The following is a 26,870-nucleotide window of genomic DNA, read 5'->3' as shown; positions in this document are numbered from 1 at the left end:
ACAATCTAATGCACGCACACACACACGCACACGCACACGCACACGCACACGCAACCAGATTTCTCTCTCGATCACATGCATGCACAAACACACACAAACTAACACACATGCAAACACATATCTCTCTCGCTCACATGCATGCACGCACGCACACACATAGACACACACACACACATAACCCACACACACACACACACACACACACACACACACACACACACACACACACACACACACACACATAACCCACACACACACACACACACACACACACAACCCACACACACACAACCCACACACACACTCCCACCTCTGCCCGGGAGGATTCTAATTGACAAGCGTATTGTTTGTGGGGCCAGGGCACATCTGGGCCTAAAGCCAGGGGCCAGCCGAGCTGGTTCTTCTCAGCGCATGACATTTCATCTCATCGCCTGGCCCTGAATAGATGCAGATTGGTACGAATGCGTGCCCCTGCCTGCATGATCTGATCTTCCTATCATTAGTGTTGACCTAAACCCACATTTGTGTGTGTGTGTGTGTGTGTGTGTGTGTGTGTGTGTGTGTGTGTGTGTGTGTGTGTGTGTGTGTGTGTGTGTGTGTGTGTGTGTGTGTGTTTGTCTGTCTGTCTGTCTGTCTGTCTGTCTGTCTGTCTGTCTGTCTGTCTGTGTGTGTGTGTGTGTGTGTGTGTGTGTGTGTGTGTGTGTGTGTGTGTGTGTGTGTGTGTTTGTGTGTGTGTGTGTTTTGGTGATCTTCCTGTCATTAGCCTTTTGAGAGACAGGGCCACAGTTTAGCCCACTGCTCCCAATCTCGCCCCTGCATCGCATCGGAGTAAAAATAGCCTGTCTCAGACAAGCCATGGGCCCTGTAAGCCCCAGTTTATTTCCAACCACTTGCTCTAGTGAAGGGGTTAAGCCCCCATCACCGCCAACACCCCTTTACCCACCATCTTTCCCCCAGTCACCGGCCCCTTGCCTGGGGATACAAAAACTCCAATAAATAAACAATACAAATTAAATTACAATAAATATTTTTATAGAGTGGCTGAGTGCTGCTGTCTCCCAGACAAGGTGGTGGTGGTGAGGGGTTGAGAAGAGGGGCAGTCAAAAGAGGAGAGAGAGAGAGAGAGAGAGAGAGAGAGAGAGAGAGAGAGAGAGAGAGAGAGAGAGAGAGAGAGAGAGAGAGAGAGAGAGAGAGAGGGAGAGAACAGAAAGTCTTTCATCTGTGCAGCCAGCTCACCCTGACCTGACGATATGGAACCAGGTTTCAAATGAGAGGGAGTGAGTGACTTTTAGGTAAGGTAATAAAATAACACTTGACTTAAGGAAACACTGGGACAACTCGCACAACTAGAAGAGCACTAATGAATTGGTTATGTATGAATTCAACCTCCCCAATCCATCATTCAAGCCTTAAACAAAGCCCACTCCACTCGATCAACCCCATGGGGTAGGCCTACATATCTTGATATCGACTTGTCCTCTCAAGCGTGCATTATTGGGAATCACGAAAGCGTGTCGTGCCGGCTGCTGGACGGTGGTCGATAACGGGCTTTGATCGACACCTTCGGGGACCGTGACGGACGGACGGAGCTCGCGAGTCCTTCCCTCCCTGGCGTCCATATGGACTCCCCCACAGGGACAAGAGCGGTGAACCAGAAGCAGAGGAAGGGGGGGAAGATGAGCGGCATCGGATCACAGGCACGGATAGGTTCGCTCAAGCATACCGGGGGAAGAAAAATCTGCCTCGTCACGTCACAAAGTGCCTCATTAAGCGGCACCTTTTACACGGATCGAGCGGCACTGCAGGCACTGTACGGCACCGCGGGCAGGGTGATTCCAGATGCGCACCATGACGGGCCATTCAGGAGCTTCTGATCCCCCTCAGCGCAGTGCTCATTAGCAAGACTTCGGGGGGAGCCACAGTGGGACTGAAGTGAAACTTCGGGAGCATAGACTGTCTCTGGCATTTTAATATCCGATATAGGCCAAATTACAGTTTTACGCACTGTTGTCGGCTAATGTAGCCTATCCAACGAGACTGCAGTCACTGACAAGCGAAGCTGTCGCATCCAAGACTTCTATCATTTACGTGTGTGAGTAGCGTGGGTAATCCCAAAAAGTTAATTCAGATCCAAATAGCTAGCCCAGTACCTTAATTTCAAGAATAACAATGACTGCAGGGGAAAAAACGTGTGTCTCTCTCAAACTCGTGCAGCGCAAAAACGGTCCAAGGCGACTTTACAAGAGAGAAAAATCAGGGACAGAGTGAGATGTGTCCTAAAAATGAGTGAGGAGATAGGCAGTGCTGAAGGAAAATTGAAAGAAAGAATTCCAGTCCTTACCTGAGAGAGGCACGTTTGCCATTGCGCCGCAAGTATTTATGAGGACGAAAAACAAACAGACGTCCCAGGAAAAACAAGCACTCCCCATGTTAAAAGCGGTGATTGAATGCAGTTTTTAGGTTGTGTGTTTCTTTGATAAGAGGACCGTTTTGGTACTGGCAGGGAGAGTGCGGGCAGCGAGACCTCCGCGCGCCACGCCGGGTCCTGATTGGTTTGCACACATTTGAGGAGGAGATTGGAGGTGTACGAGAGAGAGAGAGAGAGAGAGAGAGAGAGAGAGAGAGAGAGAGAGAGAGAGAGAGAGAGAGAGAGGGAGGGGGCTCTGATCCAATTGATTAAATTGGGTGCGACCACTGTGTCTTCCTCTTCCCGGGGAAATTTAATCAATAACTCTCCTCTTCACTTGCCTCCATGGATACGGGCAAATAATATCATTATTGCTCCACTTGTGCATCCATCTAGAGGTTAGTCTACAGCGGGCCCTATGGTGAAGCGAGCCGCGCACGATTCGCTCTTTAAAAGTCCTTGAGGACTCATGGTTAGGTAAGAATGAACAGAAATATAACCATGACGACATTAGATAACTGCTATTCATCTTAAAAAATAATAATAATAATGCCTGCTTCTCGCGTTCATTGTTACCATAGACTCCTTCGTAATTGGCCAATTAAGGAGCGCATGGTTGGAGACACCTTTCCAAACTGAGTGCGTTAAATAAAAAATAAAAAAGTACGGCATTTGGTGTCATGTCTCTATCTTGAGCCTCTGTTAGGAGGAAGGATGTTGGGAAGCGTATTATCTGTCTACGTGGATTTTATGAAAAGAATGTCACTGTTGGTGGTGCAAAGTGGCGGTAATAAAGCCGATGAGGCAATAGCGCACCCTGTCGTTTATGGAAGAACACATGCTACCCATCGCCAACATTGTGTGTCTGTGTGTGTGTCTGTGTGTGTGTGTGTGTGTGTGTGTGTGTGTGTGTGTGTGTGTGTGTGTGTGTGTGTGTGTGTGTGTGTGTGTGTGTGTGTGTGTGTGTGTGTGATGGGGGTGAACTTAGAGAGAGAGAGAGACGGAGGAGAGGCAGAGACAGTGTGTGTGTGTATGTGTGTGTGTGTGTGTGAGAGAGAGAGCAGGTATATATGTGCGTGCGTGCGTGCAGGTGTTTGTGTGTCGCGCAATATAGGCCTATAGTGTATATTATAATTATATTAATTGAAGTCCAGGTTGGACTAGAACCAAACAATATCCCGGGCATTTTCGTCAGCCTCTTATAAGACACCCCTGGCCCGGCCTTTTTCTACTAGGCCTACATTCTGATTGGCTCAGCCTGTTGTCTATATTAAAGATGGACAATGGGCCACCCATCTAAATCGTGGGCCAGTCTCTAAGGGAAAAAAGCCCAAAACAAACAAACGAAAATACAAAAAACAATGGCACAGGCCCATGAGGACTGTCTGCCCACTGGGAAAATGCCCTGTATATCACCAATCCTGCCCTGTGTTCAGGACCTTTAACATTGCCCATGCTATTTTGGAGTGCCTTCTTGGTGATTTACATTTAGGCTAAATAAAATGTGTATGATTAATTGATATGAATGTAGGCCTTCCTCTTCAGCCACTTCTGTGGCAATACAAAATGTACATGTTTTTTGCCATCCCAATAAAGACCACATGAATTGAGTTGGGGGGGGTCGGGGCAGGCAATTTATCACAGTCTACAAAATAGTGTCCAACTGCAGGTTAGCCGCCCTGGAACACAGTTGACCTAGCAGTCTACACCCAAAGAGGGATGTAACATAATTATCAATATGAGAAAAGGCCCAAGGTATCAACATGTAACACGTGTGAAGGAGGTGCTGGCCTTGGTCAAATATGAAACTGAATCAGCTGCCCTTTTTCATTATTGCAAGCCACATATTTTGTGTATAAGACTCCACCATACAGTTAAGTCTACATTTTGGAAGTATCTGATGTCAAATTTGCTCTGGCTGAGACATATTTAGCTTTTTTTTGTCACCCACATCACCCCACCTCTTGCCCAGTGGGCCTAGTGGGCAACATTTTATTTCCATTCTGCATGTATGGAAGCTCGTGCACGAGGCGCGCACTTCAGCACTGACAAGTCTTGGCTCCTCCCTTTTAGAAGGACAGTCGCCCAATCACCATTTCCGACCGACGCTGCGTTCTAAGTGTCATGGCGTCTTCCTTGAAGGGGGCTGGGTCCACCGCTAAATAACAGAATATTCCTGTCTTTTCTCCGATCAAATCGTCGCTCCATCAACAATTTTAAGAATATATTACCTGCTGACAAGAATTCACAATGGGGACTGTGCATGCCAGGGTAAAACGTCTCTCTCCAAAGTAATGTAATCCTACAAGCGAGAATGACCTCTCTTCATATCTTTTGTGTGTTCCACACTGCTGGCTAGCTCGCTCGGCCACACGTTTCGTGTTCACCATTCATGCTAGCTTCAGTTGTCGTGCATAGGTGATATTTATGTTCGTTGTTTTGTCGTCATTTGTAAGTAAATATGTACTGAATGTAGTCCTTGTGACTTGTGTTGTACCGTGGCACGACACAGTCAATTTGTATGTTTCACGAAAACGCACCCAAAGCGACTGAATAGAGCTGTCAACGGATGAATACTCAGATTTTCTGTCAAACTGATTAGTCTGCACAGCCGTGTTGACATGCCGTTTTCCTTATCATTCAGAGTTTGGACCCCTTGCCGATGCATGGCCGTGATTTAGGCGTCAACCACGACGACATGGAAGGCATGGAACCAGAGCAGTCAACTAAACAAGAAGTACTGGAGAACAGAGACGTGAGTGACACCTGTCAGTTTCCAAGACTTTGTGCCCGATAATTCTATGTAGGCCTACCTTACTGTAGCCTACCTTGGGATCAATTCTAATCCAACAAAGCCATGATGTGCACTACGAGTTTAGGATTATATTATAGTGTATTGGTGCAGTGTAGGGTTACAAAATTGTGGCAATGCAGGCCTATGATATTACACAATTGTAATGCACCAATCATAGTGCAATACAGAAGTAATCCATTAGGTTCCCAAAAGAGTTCGTTAAGTACTGATGTCCCTGTGACTGTAAGTCATTCATCACCACCCATTCAACAGTTCAGGTTTAAATGTCTGTAAGCACGAGAGGTACTTTTCGTAGATAGATGTACAATGTACGTAGCCTGTTTAGCTTGCTGTTTACAACAACATACCTACAGTTACCATAATGCCTTACATGATTTCTACAGGGGTTTGGACAATAAAAGTGGAACACCTGTCATTTTAGTGTGGGTGGGAAGTATCGTGTATAAATTGGACCATTCTGGTGGCCCGTCTTCATTAATTGCACATTAAACAAGTAGTAGTAGGGAGCAGAGCTTCCACTTGTGTCCAGAGTTAATCCTGTTGGTTGTGGTTTATTCCTCTTGGTGGTATGCAGGCATTAGGCCTACCTTGGATATCGTGGCTCCTTATACATCAAACAAAGACTTGCTGTCTCGGTCAAAGACGCATACACCAAAATATTCTCCTTTATGGACTTTGATATGTCACCCATAATGTTGTGGTAAGAGCAAAACTGTGCTCTTACCCCGTTAATTGAACCTTCACAATCTGCTCTTACTGGTGAGATGTGCAATTAATGACGACAAACCAAGGTGGTCCAATATATCCATGAAACAAATGACAGGCGTTTCAGTGTCATTGCACAACACCTGTATAATTGAAATATCTGCCATCCAGGTTGTAGTTCAACATGTCAACATTGAGGGCTTGGGCAGAACCAAGGAGGACTACTTGGGCTACGAGATCTCTGATGTCTTCAATGCCAAAAACCTCATAGACGTAAGCAGCCTGAAATAACTTGCAGGTCGAAAATAACTTCAGTTTTGTGTTTTGGTGTTTGTCATTTTAATTGCTTGTTGTTGTTAGCAAAAAATAAATTGGACTATAAGTGACATTTTCTATGTAGGTTAGAGAATCGTTTTTTTAATGTATAATGCCTGAAATGCTTTCTCCACTCCAGTTTGATGTATCGTATGTAATGTCAGCAAAGAATCTTCTATTAGAGTAAGGTACCTCAAACCACACCCACCCAATGCAAAGGAGTGTGTTCAAGTTCATTCTCCTAAGGGGGCATCGTCCCCTCCATCATCTTCTTTGTCTTTGGCGTTTGGTGACTGCTTGCATAAGATGTGCGCTACTGCCATCTACAGCACTCAGGTTTATTCTCAACCTAAAGTCTCCAAAGGTCTCCAAACCGAAGGTTTCCTAAAGGGGTTTTCACCTGACGTCACAGGGATCCAAGATATATCTTACTTGATGTATCTTACTCTAACAGGAGGATGTTTGATGTCAGTGTTCCACTGACTCTATGGTCTTTTAGTTTTGTATATGATGATATTCTTCGTGTTTTGTCTCTGAAGGTCATGAAGAAGTCTCATGATGCGAGGATGAGGCTACTGAGATTGGGCATCTTCAAAGAGGTGGAGGTGCTCATCGATGTCTCTGAAGGTACGAGAAACTGCGTGCGTGCGTGCGTGCGTGCGTGCATGCAGGGCTGCTGACCGCTTTGGTTGGGCTCGGGACAAAGTAATCTAAAATGCCCCTCTACCCAATACAATGTAATGTGCAGTTCCAAGTGCATTAGATTAAAAAAAAAACACTTTCTTGTTTTTTCATCATATGTTTATTTCAGTTAGTTCATGCATGTCTTGCAGTGTTGCCTTTAGACATCAGTTTGAGAACAGGAACTGACAAAGCGGCAAAATTATTTCTATAAATTCTGTTATTGAATTGTAATACTTTCTCATTATTTAAAGTGCATTGGTCTTATGATGATGTGTATAGCTACATTCACACACGTTACTTGCTTCTTACTCACTCTCCTACTCGCCACTGGCTCGTTTGCTAAACGTTCCCGCTGGTTTAAGTCTCCTCGCCTTGCTAAAACACATACAGTAGACATTCGGTTGACTTCACTTGCTGAACGAGTAACTAGTAGTGATATTGTGTGAACGTAGCTTAGATGAGTTTAAGTTTTTTGGGGACGCCTTGTAAAACTAAATCATACCTTCCTCCATCTTTTGGCTATTGCTTTTGCATGACAAGTTAGAAAGAACATGGTAAGTTTCAACAGCCGTCAGCCTTACAGTTGCTTTTTTTTTTTGCTCACATAAGGCAATGACGCCCTTCCTAATGGTCTAGATGTCACATTTGAGGTGACAGAAATGAAAAGGTTGACTGGCAGTTACAACACCATGGTTGGCAACAACGAAGGAAGCATGGTATGATACACACACACACACACACACACACACACACACACACACACACACACACACACACACACACACACACACACACACACACACACACACACACACACACACACACACACACACACACACATTGATACAAACAGATGCGCACACACACACACAAGCAACAACTTGTTCACACACAGACTGCCCCATGTTTGTACATTGTATGGCCACATAGTGGATTTGCCATCCTAGATGTTTCCAGGAGTACCTGACAAACTCGTCTTCTTCCCAGGTGCTGGGCGTGAAGCTACCCAACGCCCTGGGCCGTGGCGAGAAGGTCACCTTCCAGTTCTCGTATGGCACCAAGGAGACCTCATACGGCCTGTCGTTTTTCAAGCCCCAGCCAGGACACTTTGAACGCAAGTGAGATCGCTTACCATGTGTCTGAAGATTTTTATTAGTTACACACAAGAGCTTTTTCTCCATCAAGGGGGGGGACCTAGGTCCCTAGGTCCCTTGAGGCCGTTTTACCCGCCCCCCGATACAATTTTAATGTTATGCAGCTTCACATGAAGTGTGTCATATTTTGTAAAGGAATCTTAGAAATTACATTTGCAATACAATTAAGTTATATTCTGGGGACCTAGATAAGGTGGGGTTTGTTTTAAAGGTGGCTGTCTTCAATATAGGCCTAAAGTGCAGGGGGAAATCCTGGTTGGTGTTCATAATATGGCCCTCGGAGGACTTTTACGCCCCTTGGAGGAATTTGAAGTGGCCCCTCAAATGAAATATGTTCCCCACCCCTGCTGAGCACCAAGTACTCGGAGAGCGACCGAGTGAATTATTTTATTGACCCCCAGTCGGGGAATTAAGCTCAGTAGGTTACACATGACACACACAATGCACATAATGAACACTGTAAGGCATGCATACACACAGCTGACATTAAGGGAATTGTGTATTACATTAAATGTTACGTTTGAGATGGTAATACAGGTTTCAGGGTAACTGTTGTGTGACACACGTGTGGCTCACTTTTTGTTTATCTGTCTGCCTGTCTGTCTGTCTCCCCAGCTTCACCCTAAACCTCTACAAGGTGACAGGCCAGTTCCCGTGGAGTTCCCTCAAGGAGACAGACCGAGGCGTCTCAACAGAGCTAAACGTAGGCTATGACAACTCTACATCTACTGCCAAAAGTCTACTTAAACGTGATTTATTTAGGGTTAACCTTAGGTATAGGCAACCTGAATGACCTCAGGAGTTCACTGTACTTTGTTAATCCATCTCCTGCCACAAGTCAGTTAACTCTCCCCTATTTTTTTGAAATATGCTCATTTTATACCCCCTCTTTTGTTCTGCCATCTGTCTAACTGAAGCAGGAAAGAAGCTGCTAAAATGTTTGCTTTCCTATTTGAGATACTATCCACTCTACTGTGTCTCATTGTGTACCTGTACGCGCAGTTGGTAATATTCAGGTGTTTTGCTACAATATTGTTCAATGGTGCATGCTTAAAATACCACAGAGAACTTCTGGAGGAACCTGAGAAGAAATGGTGAACTGAATTGTTTCTACCATAGAATGCTCTTCGCTTAAAAAAAAAAGGGAGACAAGCTCTCTGCTAGATGAATATAATAAGGAAACCATTGTGTATTTTTTAAACCTTCAGACAGAGTTTTGTCTGTTCACAAATGTCCTGTATCTGTTAGGGTATGAATAATAATCGTATATAATAATAATAATAATAATAATAATAATAATAATAATAATAATAATAATAATAATAATAATAATAATAATAATAAATGTATCGATATAATCTGACAATTGAGTCAAATCGCATCATATCTTGGGCCATTCTTAAGTATCGAAAATAATCTAATTGCATCGCATTGCATTGAATAATAAGATATCGATATTGGATCGCATTGTCATTGAGGCTGTGATTTACACCCCTTGTATCTGTTTGTGTTTTGGGCAGCCATGGTTGGATGGTTAGGGCAGGGGTTCCCAACCTTTTCCTACTTGGGGCCCACTTGAAATTGTCAAAAAATTAAGGGGCCCACATCTGACACAATAAACAACAGAACTGAAATAAATCAACTGCAACACACACATATAGTATATCAAAAATATTTTTGATTTTTAGAAAATGATTTCAAGGCCCACTTAGAATACCTTCAGTTTGAGAATCACTGGGTTAGGGAGTTGGACTGCAGATCACAGGGTTTCAGGTTAAGTCACCACCCGGCCTTACCAATCCCTTCCTCGCTCCATGGCTGATGTACACATGAGCAAGGCACCTGTCCCCACACTGCTCTAGGGACTGTAAACAATACCCTGTAATATCTGTAAGTCCCTTTGGATAAAACTGTCAGCTAATTGTCATGTAATGTAATGTGTTTTGTGTTCCTGTGTGTAGTTTCCCCTGTGGATGTCCAATCACACGCTGAAGTGGGAGGGGGTGTGGCGTGAGCTGGGCTGCCTGGCCCGCAGTGCCTCCTTTGCCGTGCGGGAGGAGAGTGGCCACTCGCTCAAGTCCTCCCTCTCGGTATGCTCTGAAAATGAATACACACACATACACACACACACACACACACACACCCACACACACACACACACACACACACACACACACACACACACACACCCACACACACACGCTGTTGCCGATGTAACTTGACAAGGTGTTAAAATATGTAGGTTGATTACAAATTGAGCATAGATTTGTGCATTTACACTTTGCCTGAAGTCCTAATAGTCCTCTCTCTCTGAGTGGCATCCTCTTGTCAGGGAACAAAAATGAGAACACACACGCAACCACACACTCATGCTTAGCAAAATGAGCGAATCTGTGGAAAGTGCTGGCTGCTACTGAAAGATCAGCCATAAAATGGCTGATATGCCATTTGCATTTGGCCTCATTTCAGAGGATACTGGACAATTCCTTTTTTGTGATAAACATTTTTCCTTTCGTTAAATTTTCGACATTACAAACAGAAACCAGTGTCTACTGATAATAAAAAGAAGCCCGACAGGCGGACAAAGATGCGTCCACAGTTGGATCACGATCCGGTAGTAGAAGAAAAGCACAAATATGAAAAGAGTAGCGCGAAAAATGGCGGCGAAGATCGTGTTTTGGCCGATTTAAAGAATGCGTTTTAGACGGACCGACGGACGGACATACCTTATTATAGAGATGCTAGGACGCATCTAAAAATGCCGTACGTTAATAGTCACACAGCATCCCTAAAAAATTGCCTTCCCCATGACAACAAAAATATCAAAATCAAACAAAAACGCAAAGGGGGGGAAAAGGGTCTTGGTCTCTTTCAAAATGCTGTATCATGAATGAATGGATAGCAACATGCTTGATCATAGGCGTGGCCTTGTTGAGACCTGCAGTTGTGCACTGTATAATTTTTGTAAAATGGTGAAAGGTGCTGCTTATCAACCACTTACATTTTTTGGCTGATTAATAATAATAATAACTTGGTTTTATATAGCGCCTTTCAAGTAACCCAAGGTCGCTTTACAAAAGGAGACTGAGCAGGGGAATAGAGAGAGAGGAGAGGAGGGGGTAGAGGTGGGGTTGGGGCAGGGTGGTTAAGGACCATAGGCCTCAAGGATGAAGGATGATTAAGGATGACTAGTATTGCTTTAGACCGGCATTTTTCAACATTGGGGTCAGGACCGCATGTGGGGTCACCTCAACGTGGGGTCGCGTGAAATATCCAGACAAAAGGATAAAGAACCACTTCTTTAGACTGATGAGAGTGTGAGTGCAGGTACATACAGGTAGCATTCCTGTTTCAAACGGAATATTCTCAGAATATTCTCTCTGTTGAAACAAGTTCTGGGAATATTCTGTGTCCTGTGTGAAACAGCGTTCTGCAACTGGAATATTCCCTTAACATGGCCACATTTGGAATGAAACAAAAGAGTTTACATGACTCGTGCCTAAAACCAAATACTGCCACCACTTCCATTTAAAATAAGAATTGTCCTTGCATATAACTGTGCTTGGTCAGTGGAATTACTGTTGCCTCTCCCTCTCTCTGTCGTTTAAAGTTGCAACTTCATTGTCAGCATACCAAGGTGACTCTGAGCGGGTCTGGATGGAAACCATTGACCACTGCCACTCCGATGGGCTATTTATAGTGAAGACGGCTTCTGTCACTACACAGGAGGCTGGACATTTATATATAGAATCCATAGGTTGTGTACTGAAGCAGTGTTGCCAGATTGGGTGGTTTCCTGCCAAATTGTGCTCTTCAGGAGGATCATCTGTGGGTTGGAAAAAAAAACGTATTGAGCAGGGTTTTCTGTAGATGTATGGTCATATCAACAGAAATGAGTTTGAATTTGGAGGGACTTAGTGGCTCCAGGCAGTTATTGAGCATTTGCTGGGCTGGAGATCATCGGTCACATATGGCAACCCTGCACTGGAGCCTCAGGGTGTTGTGGGTCAGCAAACTTTTAAATGTTAAGTGGCGAGCATTCCTGTGTAGTTCACGATCAGGTGGCTTTACAAGACAAGTTTTAAAACATGATTTGAAAAATTTCAATGAAAGCCAAGATATGATATCTGACCTAGCTGAAAGATGCATATACTGTATATAATATTCTAGATACACTCTGAGAGTGCAGACCTCCGCCAAGGAAGCTGTTTGATAGAACATTTGACTATGTTACACCCTGTTTTTATTTTAAGTCTTTCTGCCTTCTTTTTGTGTAGTTAGAAACTGGAATGTCAAAATTCGCCCTGTTCGCAATTCAATTTGCGGTCCCAAGGGGCGTCTACATTTCTAGACTAGCAATGGTGAAGAATCTTTAAAAAAAGTACGCAATTCAATTTGCACTCAATAGGGGTGTCTAGATTGCAAGGCTAGCAATGATGAAGAATCTTAAAAAACGTCCTGGTTCCGTTTTGTGATCCGGATCACCACCAGAATTGAATCACTTATTCCTAAGGTCATTTCCAACAACTCCACCAAGTTTCATCCAAATCCATTTTTTGAGTTATCCTACAGACAGACAGACAGACAGACAGACAGACAGACAGACAGACAGACAGACAGACAGACAGACAGACAGACAGACAGACAGACAGACAGACAGACTCTAGTCAATAGTCACACACTAGTCACACTTGGCCAATTGTTCCAGAGCACTTACTTTACCGCCGCCACACTTTTCTTACCGGTATTCTGTTTAGTTTTAGTGTCAAATCAGTTTATTGTGGTATTGTACTTTCAAGTGAATGCATACAACAAGTTAACTATTTGATGTGGACAAAGTGATAGTACAACGAAATTATAGGCCACACATGACATACTAACATAGCAGACTGTCCTATCTAAACCTATGTTAAGAATAGACCAAAATCCATTCTAAACCTTTGACTAATCACAGTGTAGACAGCCACCTTTGGCAGAGTTAGTTGCAGTTCCACACTGATTTAACCCATTGATGCCTGATGTTGCGTTGCGCAACATTGGCCCTGGCGCCTGGAGCTGCATTACTTAACATTCAGGCTCATGAGATTTGAGACAATTTTATTACAAATCTCTGTTTTTTGAGATGAATGAACACATTCTAATGAAATAAAAGGGTCCTAGCATTTAAATGGAACTTGGTGAATATTTTGCTTCAGAAGCTGAGATATTTAGGTTTTTATAGACTGAGGGCAGCTTTTCTTAAAAAAGGGCTCAGGCATTAAGCACCCTTTTTTGCTGGTGCCTTTTAGGCGTCAATGGGATAGTCCCTGAGAAAGATGCTGTTCAGAGTCATCATCCCCATGAGATTCATGCCTGAAAAATCGGATGTGTGCTCCTGTCGAACCCGCACATTGCTGGAAGTTAGGTACCGGTATAAGCTTTCCGACAAAAATGACACTCACTTGTTCACTGAAATCTAGCATAGACTATCGATCATGAATTCATAGAGACAGGTCCCATCTGGTTGCATTCTGATAAGTAGAAATTCATGCAGCTACAGTACTCACTGATGTGGAAATGCGCAAATGTCTAACATTTGAAATGACATAAACACAGCTTTCGAATTTGAAATGACATTAAGATAGCTTTTGAATGGTTCCATGCATTTCTGTATATGCCAAAGTAACTACATAAATATAGATTAAAGCCTGTATTCATATGCAACAAATACATACGTGACGCAGTTTGGTTTGATTTCACTCTTCTGCCCAGCTCAATGGGAAACAATCAAAACATTTTTTTAACCACTGGTTGTACAGGCTTTTGTGCAATTCCAAGCTATTCATTGGACTTGCATGGCTTAAATTCATATGAATGTCTGGAAAAATGAAAAACGTTTGACCAATATTGTATAAATGTATTTTGAACACGCATCAACGGCTCTCCCTCTGTTGTTGCAGCACACTATGTCCATAGACACCAGGAATTCTGCCATCCTCCCCAGGAGAGGTGCCTTACTGCGGATCAACCAGGTCTGTAACTAACACGCACACGCACACGCACACGCACACGATTGCCCTGCTTTTGAAATCTGTGTTTTGGCTATGGCAAGAAACATGCATACAAAAAAAACCATCTGCTCAACGTCTTCATCGAGCGATGTGTTTATGAAGCTTTGCCAGGGCTTTTTTTTAACACAGTTGAATTGTTAAGGCGCCAGGGGCCTGAAATGTCTGTGTTCCTGTGCGTTTCCTCTTTCCCCTCTGTTTGCAGGAGCTGGCTGGTTACACAGGTGGGGATGCCAGCTTCCTCAAGGAGGACGTTGAGCTGCAATTCAACAGACCCTTCCTGTTTGGATCGGTAAGTGTGTCCATCCGTCCATCCATCCATCCATCCATCCATCCATCCATCCATCCATCCATCCATCCATCCATCCATCCATCCATCCATCCGTCCATCCATCCATCCATCCATCCAGACGTCCATCCAGACATTCAGTGGTTTGGTACAATGCCTTCATCTTTGTACCCCATTTACCAGAGCCAGTGATTCCCGGCAGGTCTCATCAAGGTGTTTTTGATAGTTTTGACAAGATGTCCTTTGGCATCCCTCAGGTGTAATTTGGCCATGTTGAGGCCTATTGACTGACACTGGGCAGAGTTGATGGTGTTTGATGTTTCTTCTTTCTAAGAATAAAAAAAACGCAGAGAAGGTTGCTGTTACAGGGTGAGCATTTTACTTTAATAGTACAAGAAAAATCCAGCACACTGCTCATGTAGGCTATTAACACATTGATGGCCGATGCTGCGTAGCGCAACATTGACCCTAGCACCAGGAGCTGCACACTTTTCTAGTGCTGGGTTGCACCCCTTTTGCCTTCAGAACTGCCTTAACAGCCTGCAACAATACTCGGGTAGGCTGTGGCATTCCAACAAAGATTAATTGGTTCTAAGGGGCCCAAATTATGGAAAGAAAGTATCCCCACGCTGTTATACCACCAGACTGAACCGTTGATGCAAGACAGGGTGGATCCATATTTTCATGTTGTTGACGCCAAATTCTGACCATCTGAGTGTTGCAGCAGAAATCAAGACTCAACAGACCAGGCAATATTTTTCCGACCTTTTAGTGTCCGTTTATGGTGAGCCTGTGCAAATTGTTGGCTCATTTTCCTGTTCTTAGGTGACAAGAGTGGCACCCGATGTGGTCTTGTGCTGCTGTAGCCCATCCGCCTCAAGCTTTGATGCGCTGTACGTTCAGAAGCCGTATCTCAAAGTCAAGGATCCTGGCCTTGCTAGAACGTGAAATGCCCAGTGATTGGATACTCTTTGGTGAACTCCGCGGAGTATCCAATCACCAGACTTGTTCACGTCCTAGCAAGGCCAGGATCCTTGACTTTGAGAAACAGTGAGAGATTCTCGTATGCATACCTCAGTTGTAACAAGTGGTTATTTGGCTTAATGTTGCCTTTGTATCAGCTCGAACCTGTCTGGCCATTCTCCTCTGACCTCTGGCATTTTTGCCCACAGAATGGCTGCTCACTGTATATTCTTCTCCAGACCAATCTCTGTAAACCCTAGAGATGGTTTTGGGTATCCCAGTAGGTCAGTTTTTTTCTGAAATTAAACCGAGCACATCTGGCACCAACAGCCATGCCATTTTCAAACTTTTCTTCACCATTCTGATGCTCGGTTTGAACTGCATCAGATCGTCTCGGCCATGTCTACATGCCTAAATGCGTGGAGTTGCCACCACAAGATTGGTTGACCAGAAATGTGCCTCAAAGAACAGTTTGAAAGGTGTGCCTAATAAAGTTGCCTTTTAGTGTACATAGTGGTTATACGTATAATATGAAAATGTATAGTCTAGGTTTAATGCAAACGGTCCCTGTATGGGAACCACTGATGTCTGATGTCAGGTTTCTGTCTTGATGAAGACATGCGGTAATGCCTGAGGTCCATCACTGTCTCCTTTCAGGTCCTCTCTGCCTCTCTGTGGGGAGGGATGCTCATGCCAATTGGTGGAAAGCCTTCCTGCATCGCCGACAGGTGAGTCTGGCCACACGGTGGGTTTTCTTGATGCAAAACATAATGGCAATAATGCAAGCCCACAAAAGGTATGGTAGTAGTAACTACATATTAAGTGAAAATTTGTTTTTGTTTTTTGGACTGGAAATTTTCTTAATAACTCGTCATTTGTCTTGTCCCAAAATCTCTTGCTTCCTCCTTTTAAGAAAGTATATACAAGTATCACAAGTAGCATGTTTGATCTGTGCAGTTTGGCAACTTTGAATGCACATTTTTCCTTTTTTTGCATAATTACAGAGTATGTATTGTTTTTACTTTACTTTGAGAATTCATGCTACCCATTCGCAAATATGTTTTTCATGTATTTTTACCACCACCATCAAATTCTAAGTATTCAGTAAAGTATTCTTACAGTTAAGTGGTGGATCCTCTCCATGTCTGCCATTTTGAATTACCAGTCATGGATGTCTGTGGCTGAAAAACTTGTACTTTGGTCAGACCAGTAAATAGTAGTTCATATTCATAATATTAGTAAATATTCATGAAAAAAACACATTTATCGTAATGGGTCGAAAACGTCTTGAAAATCAATGACTAAAATGACATATTCTACCTTTAAAGCAGTGAGTAGAATACCTTCCATGCAGCATGGCAATCTTCATATGCCAGAAACGCTTTAGCTATATGTCACATTTGTGAAATCCACACAGTCATAAAAAGCAGACCCCAAGTTTAAAAAAACAAACACCATGGGCCTCACTTGCACCCTTGAGTTGGGTGTATTAGGTGTTCCCATCTGTCACAAAGCTTGAGGTATAAAATGAGGTAGAGATTCAAGTGCAAATAGTAGCAGCCAGGGCTGTGCAGTGTTGATCCTACCCTCCACTCCCAGCAACACAAATCTCAAAATTGGCAGGAAGAAAATGCTTGTAACTGCTGCTGATAAAGACAGTCTAATTGGCGATTTTTGCGATTTTCGTCGGAGTCAAAGTTCTGCGTTCTAGTGCCACCCCCTCCTGAGTGCTGCCCTGGGCAAAGTGTGTGTACCGCACTGGGTGGTGCTGTCATGTTGTGCTGTTTCACAAGTTTATATGGCGACGATTATATTATTGGAGAAATCACATCTATGAATAAGCAGCCGGCTGGGTGGTGAAATAGAGGGCTTTCCTGTGATTCCAAAGAAGTCCCAAGAATCATTACGCTGGTTTGTTAGGTTTGATTGTATGATGACATACACATTACCGCTACGGAAATGTTAGGTTCGGGTTCAAAATCCACTGTTTTATTATTTATTCTGCAGAGTTCAGAAAGCGGCTGGAAACTGAACGTCTATGCTTTATTGCCACACCAACTGCCATTCCTGAAGTTAATTTGCCCACTGTGATGACTTGTGGGGGGTTAGCCTTATTTGTTCAGTTCACAAACACTTTGGCTTTGTGTGCTGTGCACTCATTGCATGTGCCTTTCACTATACTAGCATCTGGCCATCACGATGTGTGCAATTAGCCTGACTGTTAGCCTGTCCACATAACAGCGAACAAACAATGGTGACATTTCTATGGATCAAGCATGTAATCTGCGATGAGTTTTGGATGATGATGATGATGATGATGATTACTAAAATGAATGAGATGATAAAAAAGAACATTTTGTGTTCGTATGGCATGTGGCCATGTTGTAATTCAGCAACTTATCCTGACGACGGAAGTAACTCCCATGCAGTACATTTCGCAGTGTTAATTAAACATGCAAGAGTTGGAATTGAACACACTTGTGGTTTTCCCTACCTACAGTACAGTGTCTAATTGTCAAAGTGTCGACAGTAATTGTCTAGTGTCGAATTAGCATAACACTGCCAAATGGACTGTGCATTTGATACGCACTGGCTGTGCAACTGCCCCCTGTGGAAGATGGGCTTGTTTTGAAAGGGCTGGTCGTCTCGAACCATCGTATCCTGGACAGTCCTCCACATCTTAACAAACATCCCTTTCTAAATGATGCGGTGCATTACGTGATTAAGCCTCCCCCTCCACCTGCCAGTCATTTCAAATCAGCTCCATCAGCTCCATTCTAGGCGGCATCACCAGAGCTGTTGCTATCTTAATGTACTTATGCATTCATCTAGTATCCACTTATTTATTCATTTACAATGCTGCACCTTGAGGAATGCCTGCCAATTCCATTCCCATCTGTGTGACAACCATACATATTTTGTGTTGTGTTCTTTTCAGGTTTTATCTTGGGGGGCCAACCAGTGTCAGAGGCTTTGGCATGTACAGCATTGGACCTCAGAGTGAAGGTAAGAATGGTTTATTTCTTGAAACCATTTTAAGTGTGAGTGTGTGCGCGCGCGTGTGTGTGAGATTGATGGCAGTGTGTATATCTGACAGTTTACCATCTTTGTTTTCCCCAGTAGTCTCTATACATAAAAACTGTGTTGTTACAGAAAATGTGTTTGCAAACAGTGGTCCAGCAGAAATGTCTTCATTCTCTGATTCGAATGCCACCAGGCCAGATATTACAATTATTGATGATAATAATAGTCAAGTGTATATCCTGGAATCTGGATGCTGTTTTGACTCATGTCTAGGGGCTTTCTTAAGGTAACTGGTAAAATATCGCCCTCTGGAACAGAAAATAACTGGCCTTAGCTATTAATGTAACTTATCTTTGGAAGCCTGGGACATGTACACAGACTGGTCACTAGGGGTCTAAGGATGGTTGGCTTCACGAAAGCAAAGGCACAGCAAATAGCCAATTCTGTCATGCCATGTCGTTCTGTGCTGTCCCTCCCCCCGCAGGTGATTACTTGGGAGGGGAAGCGTACTGGGCCGGGGGGCTGCATCTCTACACCCCTCTGCCGTTCCGTCCGGGCCGCGGCGGCTTCGGAGATCTCTTCAGAACACACTTCTTCCTCAACGCCGGAAACCTCTGCAACCTCAACTACGGTCAGAACCATACCCTTATTCCCATAGGTTTCAGAAGCCTGTTTAAAAACTCTGCCACAGTTTTCTTCCAACACCGGTGTCTTCACTGAGCAACTGGTCCTTTTTTACGCTTTCTGAACCCCGGATTGACACCTGTTCTTATTTCTGTATTGTGTGCTTGTGTACATTTTTGGGTTTGAATAGACTGTCGCCAACTTGCCGTTTTACATTTTTATTTGTGTAAACCCTTTAAGAAGTGTTTAAATTGGCTTTTGTAACACCGAATGGTCCTTCGAAGTTTGGTGTAGGAGGGCAATAAGTGGTTGTTAAAATTTCTGTGTGTCAGCATTTGTCCTATCGTGTTGCACTCAGTTGAAGGCCTGCAGGTTCACTAACACAAGTTGGCCACAGAGTGGCGCTGGTACCACATACTTACGGTAGTAGGCTGGAGAACTTTGCCTTGTAAAACTAAAGCTGCTGACATCACTTACTGCTTACTCGCACTGCTCACACCTCTTTTCCACTAGTATTTTTTTCTCCTGTGATTTGAAGGGTGTTTTTTTTGTCCAGTGTTGCATGTCTTTTTTCACATAGATCTTACATTGGTGATTGTAGAGTCTGGAGACCATGTAAAGTAGCCAGACTAAATATTTAGTCTGTCTTGCCAGGCTAAGAGAGTGCATCATATGATTCAGTAAATAATAACATAATTCATGTACATAATTATGCTTATGTTGTCCTGTCCCATCACATTGGTTACTCAGGTTAAGGTCTTCAGCTCTGCTGCATAATCGTGATTAATAATCGTGATCATGATTTTGATCTAAATAATCGTGATTATAATTTTTTCCATAATCATGCAGCCCTAATATATTATTGTCATCACTTATCAGCAAATGTTTAAGTGTTATACAATTGATTTAATAATGATATATCAATGCTTATAACAGTATTATAGATGCACAACGAACCATTAGCTAACCATTAGTTAACCATGTGTGCGGAAGGTTGTTGTGAAGTGTTACCGTAATATTGTCCTGTCGTCTTGGTTCCTCAGGGGAAGGTCCCCATGCCCACTTGCAGAAGCTGGCCGAGTGCATCCGCTGGTCGTACGGGGCCGGCATCGTGCTGCGCCTGGGCAACATCGCACGGCTGGAGCTCAACTACTGCATTCCCATGGGGGTCCAGAGTGGAGACAGGTGGGGCGCGTCATGCAGCGTGTGCGTGTGTGCGTTAGGGCTGGTAAAATAATATTCGAAGTTCGAATATTATTCGAATATGGGGAAAAATATGTGTATTTGAACGGAAAAATAAATATTCGAATAATTTACAAAATAATGCGCAGGGCAGCGCGCGCATTGATTCTCCTCCGTTAAGTGTCCATGGTGCGTCCCTTACTGGCCTGTGTATAGCTGCTGCAGTCACATGTCACAATAAGGAAGCAAGGACTGCGAGTTGCTTTGTTAATAGAAAGTAGCTTCGTGCAGATTGTTTTGACATTTGAGTTCTTATTGCTGTTTGAACCGCATTGTAAGAAGTTGTCGTCTCTCGTGAATGACTTACAACGTGGAGCTCTACACCCCCACCCCAAACTATGCACGGAATAAAAGTGAGCCAAGTGATAAAGTGGCATGGAAGCTGGCGAGGTGTGAGTTAGCACCATGAAGTCGCAATATAGCTTTTTTGTAGCGACAGATAAGCGACTGGTGTTCACATTTTTTGCACCGTCCGCCACAAATGCTGGCTTAAGGCGACAAGAGGCAGTCACGAATTGCTTGAATTGGGCACGAGATGCACGAGACCAAAGCAGGCAGCATCAAGGAGTTTGTCAAAGCAGCAATGGAATCAAGGTACAGCCCAAATTTTAGTTGGAGAGGTTGGGTGTGTGTGTGTGTGTGTGTCTGTTCGCGCGTGTGTGGCTAAGTGAGAGAGAGGGAGCGCGCATCCGCGAAGGTGCCATTGTGAAAGACTGTCTGAGTCCCCTTACCAACTCCAGGTGATAGAAACACAGCGTTTGGTCAAAACGAAAGTCTATCAATCCTGGTCTGAATGAATACGCCCTAAATTAAGAGTGACATTTACTTACGACCAAACAACATTGGTTCTAACTTCTAACATCTACTGTCGCCAGTTACGGACCAAGATAGTCTTTCACACCGTGTTTGCCTGATTATCATCGACGTTCAAAGTGTTGCGCCACTAGGAGGGCACAGCCTGGCTAGTGCCGTGTGTCTACTTTCCCACTTTCCCACTCCGAGTTTGTGTTGTTCCTATCTATTCGATCTCCAGCACAAAATAAATGGGTAGAACGACATGCAATAGCCTTTTCCCCAATGTTTAAAGTGTTTAGCCTATTCCGTGCACAGTGCTCTTTTTTTGCGTCCGCGGGGGAAAAAAATAATTAATTAATAATAATATTCGAATATATTCGATATTCGGACCATATTCTATTCATATTCTACCATTTCGCTATGAAACAGGGCTGTACTGGGGGATAAATAGAGCCGGGCACTTTTGGCTTAAAGGGGTCCCTCAGAAGTAATGGTGCAGAACTGACTCACCGGTGGGCCCCGCACCCTCATGGGTCCCAATTCACAGAAATGTTGAAAAAAATTATAATATACTGTATATATATATATATCAGCCTGATCTCCGAAAATTCCGTGCTCCTGGACACGGATGTTAAGGACACCAAATCCGTGTCCAGGAGCACGGATTTTGTCAAAATTCCGTGCTCCTGGACACAGAATTGTTTTCCGTGCTCCAGGACACGGAAGTGCTTTCTATAGGCTATTACCACAGCACTGTGTAACTATCATTAGAGAATACATACCAAATGCTAATTCTAACAAAATAATGCTATAGCAATTTAAGTTGTGCCCTGACCAAAACATTCCCTAACCTTAACCTGTCATTAAAGACATATTTTTGAGAAATATATTTTCCAGTTGGTTGCTAGGCAATTGAAATCATATAATGAATGAAAGAAAACTAGCTGTGCCCAGATCAAAACAATCCCTAACCCTAACCTGTCAGTAAGAAATGTTTTTTTTTTTGAGAAAAAATATTTGAAATTAGAAAAATCCTGAGAAAACACAAGACTGTGGAAACATAGAGCTGTGGGATTAGCCTATAGAGAGAGCACTTCTCTGTGTCCATCACGGAAAACAATTCCGTGTCCAGGAGCACGGAAAACAATTCCGTGTCCAGGAGCACGGAATTTTGGCAAAATCCGTGCTCCTGGACACGGATTTTGTGCCCTTAACATCCGTGTCCAGGAGCACAGAATTTTTGGAGATCATGTTGATATATATATATATTTTACATTTCTGAAAATAGGGGCCCATGTGGGTGCTGGGCCCACCGGGAAATGGCCACTATGCCAGATGGCCAGTCCAGCCCTGCTATGAAACGCACATGAGCCCTGTAGATTTCCATGCCACGTTTTGGCCCTAACTCACCAGTTTAATTCTAAATAACCAGAAATGAAACCCCATTGAAAATGAATGGGGTTTAATTTCTGTTGAGTTAGAATTAAACTGGTGAGTTAACACCAAAACGTGGCATGGAAATCTTCGGGTATATTGAAGAGGGAAGTGTGGGGCACCAGGTCAACAAACAAGAACAGCTGACAGCAAAGCATCAAGGATATCTGGGCTTCCATAACTCCCATGCACTGTTTTTGCCATTGACTTCAATGTTAAGCGCATCATGGCCATTATGAAGACAGAGAATGTCCTAACCAAGTATTGACCATTGCATGTTATGTAGAAAGTACCAAATTTCAACTGATTTAATGTGACCCGAATTTTGATGAAGAAAAATGTGTTATAACAATATTCTAATAATGCGAATTCCCCAATTCATGGGTTTTTTGAGCTGGAAGGCCAACGTATATAAAAAGAAAAAAAATTATGATTGGAATAGTTAAAAAACTGGGCCATGAATCTAAAATTCATGACAGTTTAACATTATTGATGGAATTATGGAAATAAATAAACTTTTTCATGGTATTCTAATAAAAAGGCCTGGAGCTGTATGTCTCTCCAGACTAAAATGGGTTAAAATAACTTATTTGAGGGTTTTTTTGAGGATTTTTTTCAGGGGGCGGGGGTTGCACCTCTACATTATTATTTTCTGACTCAGCAAGCTGTATTTGTGAGGCCAAATCCAAAAGCATAATTTTGTCTTCTGTCTGATCTTATTTCTAGAATATGTGATGGCGTGCAGTTTGGTGCTGGAATCCGTTTCCTGTAACGTCCATCTGAGATGACTCATGTCCTTTTGCGAAGAATTCTGGGAGTGAGAGGGATAAGCGTCCTTGTTGAAGACACACACACACACACACACACACACACACACACACACACACACACACACACACACACACACACACAGCATGCACACATTTTCACACACCCCTCCCCACCCTCACTATTCAACTTTTCTATTTAACATTGATTGAAACGAGCCTGTAAGATTTCTGCCATATTTGAATTCTGCTCTGTGTCCATATCATTGCTTTAAGAGATGAAGATAAATATGTAATGTATGTAGCTGAATTGCGTACTGTGTGCAGCTTGTTTGTACAAGTGTAAGTCTGACGGAGCTTGCTTTTATGAATGTCTTGGGATTGTGGCTTGACAGGTTTTGTTGACATTTGGAGACACATTTTTTAACAAAGAGGATTTTGACTTAGGAAGCTGAACCTTGAAATATGCAGAATGAATTAGAAATACAAAGGTTTAGTTTGTTCAAGATATTTGTGCGTTAACATACACAGCACCTTTTAAATGAGATTAGGGGGGTAAAGCTTACCCTCTTCCACGCTCCTTCTTGCACTCTTACTTCCCCATCCCTTTGTGTTTTTGTAGGTTTTGTTTGTATGTCCGCATTGTCAAGGGGTCATTGTCATTACCAGAAAAGAAAATCATGAAGCGCCAGAATACAAAAATGGTGGAAATCACAGGCCTACCATTTATTTAATTTTTTTTTGTCATTAAATATCAAGTCCTTAATTTTGTGCCTACCCTAAACTTGGAAACATTTGGGAAAAAGAAGCATACAGAACAAAAGCATTGGCCTCAAGAACCACTAAAACGTAGATACATTTTTAATAATGCCTCCTAATCTAACAGAGGGTTGCCACAAATAACATCCACATTTTTAAGCAGTAGTGGCATATTAAAGACAAGAAAGTATAAGGACTTGATGGCGTAGAACTACCCTCACTGAAAAGAGTCTTTAGGCTTCTTCAAAATTGTCTGTCTGGTTAGTGACTGGCTTAAACAAACACATTCCGGACCTAGATAAAGGTGAAGTTTTGTGACTGATGAGTTTTTGTTCCTTAACACACTTGGTAAGGTGGTACATTGACATCTGAATGAGATTAACCCATCACCATTTGAAGTTGCATTGCTTTAAAGCCAGCCAGACAGTTACAAAAAAGCCTTTTGACTCTCGTGCCTCTTGCCAAAATGGGTACAGTACATAGACAGAGACCACATAGCGTCTTTTCACAACGCACTTACGCCATGTCGAGTTTTCATTGGCTACGATGCTTAACCCATTCGCTACCTTCCCTCTGCCGCGGGGGATGGGAGTAGTGATAAGCAAAACATCCCTACATCCTTTCTTCACTTGGTCAGTAACTAAACAAAGGAGAGAAAAAAATGCAAAAACTGTGCCTAGACCGAAAAAAAAAATCCAACCCCAGCCTGTCCATATAGCCTTGTTTTAACATTTGATTGGCATAACTTATCAATCAGTTCCTAATCCCAATAGACTGTAAGCATGAAGGTTGTTTCATTGAAGTGTCGTAGTTCTGGGAATAACAGTAAACAAGGTTGCCCATCCAGACCAATAATAAAAAGCAGTTAGCAACTTCGGTAGTTGTCCATGGGAAATTATATTGCAATCAACAAAGTAGCTAACATAGGAACTACGCTTTCCAGAAATGCACCCCTGAACGGCACGGTGTTGGCAGTGAAGAGGTTATGCGTCCTGCCAATTAACAGGGTAGACAGAACATCATACAACTGCGTTGTGAGAAATATAAAACCCACATGGGGTCCTGCTGACGGTTAACATGGAGGGCCCAAACAAATCTGGTGCTCATCTGTGGGCTTGGGCGGGAAAGCCACAAATCTACCAGCAGTGCACTTACTAACCTTTAGTCCTCTTATTCAAAAATATTAAATAATTCACATTTGAACTGTTGAATCTGCACAGAAATAAATCACAATTTTATCCCAATGTGACTATGCTCCATGTTTATTTAAATTTTCCACGCATCACCCTGTGGTACCGTATGCTTGCTTCCCTCAGCCTACATTACACACAGTCCTGGTTGGGAATATGTAGCTCTTCCCAGGTATAACCGCACCAGTTGGATACAACATTGTCAGCCAACAGTAATAAAAAAACAAAACCACAACCACATTTTGTTAGAGGTTTTTATTTTGCACAAGCCCTGGATGGAAGACGAAAGGGAATACGCATTGGCAATGCACCAATGCAATGGATTGCCATCTCCCTCATTGTGAATTGTAGATCTCCGTGTGGGGCCTCTTAATATTGAGCACAGACAAAAAGGAAGGTGATGGAAGCACTCTGCATCATTCCAGGTACCATCACCTGTGGAGAGGATGGAACATGCCACAAACAATGAGAGAAAATGTGTGCCATCCCTGCAACTACTGCAGTCCCCACCGAACCAACAAATCTGTAAGCCCATCCTTCTCACCTTCAAAACCACATCAGAACAAAAGACATCATAATTGAAAAAAGGAAGGAAAAAGCAGAGGCACTCTGAGATTTGAGAAAAATATAAAAAAGCCTTTAATTTAACATGGCAAATTCAGTTTAAAAGCACATGGGCCTACGTGTTGCGGCCATATTGGCCTTCATCAGGGCATAGACAAAGAAAGTTCCTTCCTTTTTTGGACCTACACTTCACCCGGTACAGATGAGCACCTGAGTAATATTACCCGGCAAAGTCTCCTGAGCGCTTTAAGCCCTTATGAAGTCTCCGACATCATAAGTGAGACATGGGTGGGAGGTGGAGGGGGTATTGTCACAATAACTATGATCTGTGAAGATGATGACGTTTTAAGTTGTACATGTACATGTGCACATACACATCCAATTCACAAGCAATCCTGCACACCTGCCATCTTATAAAAGGGAATTTTATTCTGGCGTGTGTTAAATAGGAGTGCCACTGAATTGGTCATGAGTTCAAAGCGGTTTGAAGCTCAAAAAATGCAATAGCTCACAACCAAACCCTCAACTGGGATGAATTAAAAATTGGACATACCACGGATGAGGATGCAGTCCTGAGAGCCGCCATAGTTGTTTGGCTGCCTTAGATTCCAGCGGGTATAGGAATAACTACCATCTCTAAACAGAACAAAAGCTTCAAAATTGAAGAATTCATTGTCATGGTCCAAAAAAAGGCAACAAAATCGTGTTTGGAGTACTACTCTCTGTAGCAGCAGGTTTTCAAGTAAAGTGCACAAGAGGTAAAAGTGACACCAGTGCTTGACCCCTGCTGCATCTGCTGCCTAACTTTCAGAATAATGGAGTATTTTGGTGTTTCAAACAGCATGTAAAACCATGCCCCTGTTAGTTGGCCAGGCTCTCAAAGAGCTGGAAAAAAGCTACGTATGTTGCAGGTGCTGACAAGTCAAGGGAAGTGTGAGTCAAGTCGATGTTCAAAATTGGCCGAAATTCTCCTTTACGTTTAAAACCCATTTGCTTACAGCCAATCTTTGGGAAACGTGACAAATTTAGCCCTAACCCAAGTTCATGCATGTACAGTAGATATTCTTCAGAATTAGCATGCCAATTGATAAG

General features: G+C 43.1%; 2 protein-coding genes across 4 annotated transcripts in view; one reads left to right on the top strand and one right to left on the bottom strand.

Moving 5' to 3' along the window:
• Positions 1–2,476, bottom strand: part of scube1 (signal peptide, CUB domain, EGF-like 1) — a 203,843-nt gene extending 201,367 nt beyond the window's left edge. For both annotated transcript variants that reach the window (XM_063217132.1, XM_063217133.1), the window contains exon 1: positions 2,342–2,476. In XM_063217132.1, the coding sequence (XP_063073202.1) occupies positions 2,342–2,429 (88 nt within the window). In that variant the 5' untranslated portion in view covers positions 2,430–2,476. The remainder of the gene's footprint in view (positions 1–2,341) is intronic.
• Positions 2,477–4,509: 2,033 nt separating this feature from the next.
• samm50l (sorting and assembly machinery component 50 homolog, like) lies at positions 4,510–25,268 on the top strand. Of its 2 annotated transcripts, none has more exons than XM_063217139.1 (15): positions 4,510–4,678; positions 5,052–5,162; positions 6,099–6,200; positions 6,782–6,869; positions 7,536–7,642; positions 7,914–8,044; positions 8,696–8,783; positions 10,042–10,170; positions 14,020–14,091; positions 14,333–14,419; positions 16,037–16,107; positions 18,318–18,385; positions 18,888–19,034; positions 20,071–20,212; positions 23,225–25,268. In XM_063217139.1, the coding sequence occupies exons 1-15, from the start codon at positions 4,658–4,660 to the stop codon at positions 23,268–23,270; spliced, it is 1,410 nt and encodes a 469-aa protein (XP_063073209.1). In that variant the 5' UTR covers positions 4,510–4,657; the 3' UTR covers positions 23,271–25,268. The 2 variants fall into 2 exon arrangements, with proteins under 2 accessions (XP_063073209.1, XP_063073210.1); XM_063217140.1 differs by having other exon boundaries at positions 4,510–4,698.
• The last annotated feature ends 1,602 nt before the right edge of the window (positions 25,269–26,870 follow it).

The sequence above is a fragment of the Engraulis encrasicolus genome, chromosome 15, assembly GCF_034702125.1.
Source record: "Engraulis encrasicolus isolate BLACKSEA-1 chromosome 15, IST_EnEncr_1.0, whole genome shotgun sequence".
Classification (NCBI taxonomy): domain Eukaryota; kingdom Metazoa; phylum Chordata; class Actinopteri; order Clupeiformes; family Engraulidae; genus Engraulis; species Engraulis encrasicolus.
This window is presented reverse-complemented; position numbering and strand designations above follow the sequence as displayed.

Excerpts from the sequence above, each read along its gene's own strand:
- samm50l (XM_063217139.1), top strand. The coding sequence starts at position 4,658 with ATGGGGACTGTGCATGCCAGG. Across the intron at positions 6,870-7,535 it reads GCTCATCGATGTCTCTGAAG|GCAATGACGCCCTTCCTAAT; the intron begins GTACGAGAAACT and ends TGCTCACATAAG. Across the intron at positions 14,420-16,036 it reads GACCCTTCCTGTTTGGATCG|GTCCTCTCTGCCTCTCTGTG; the intron begins GTAAGTGTGTCC and ends GTCTCCTTTCAG.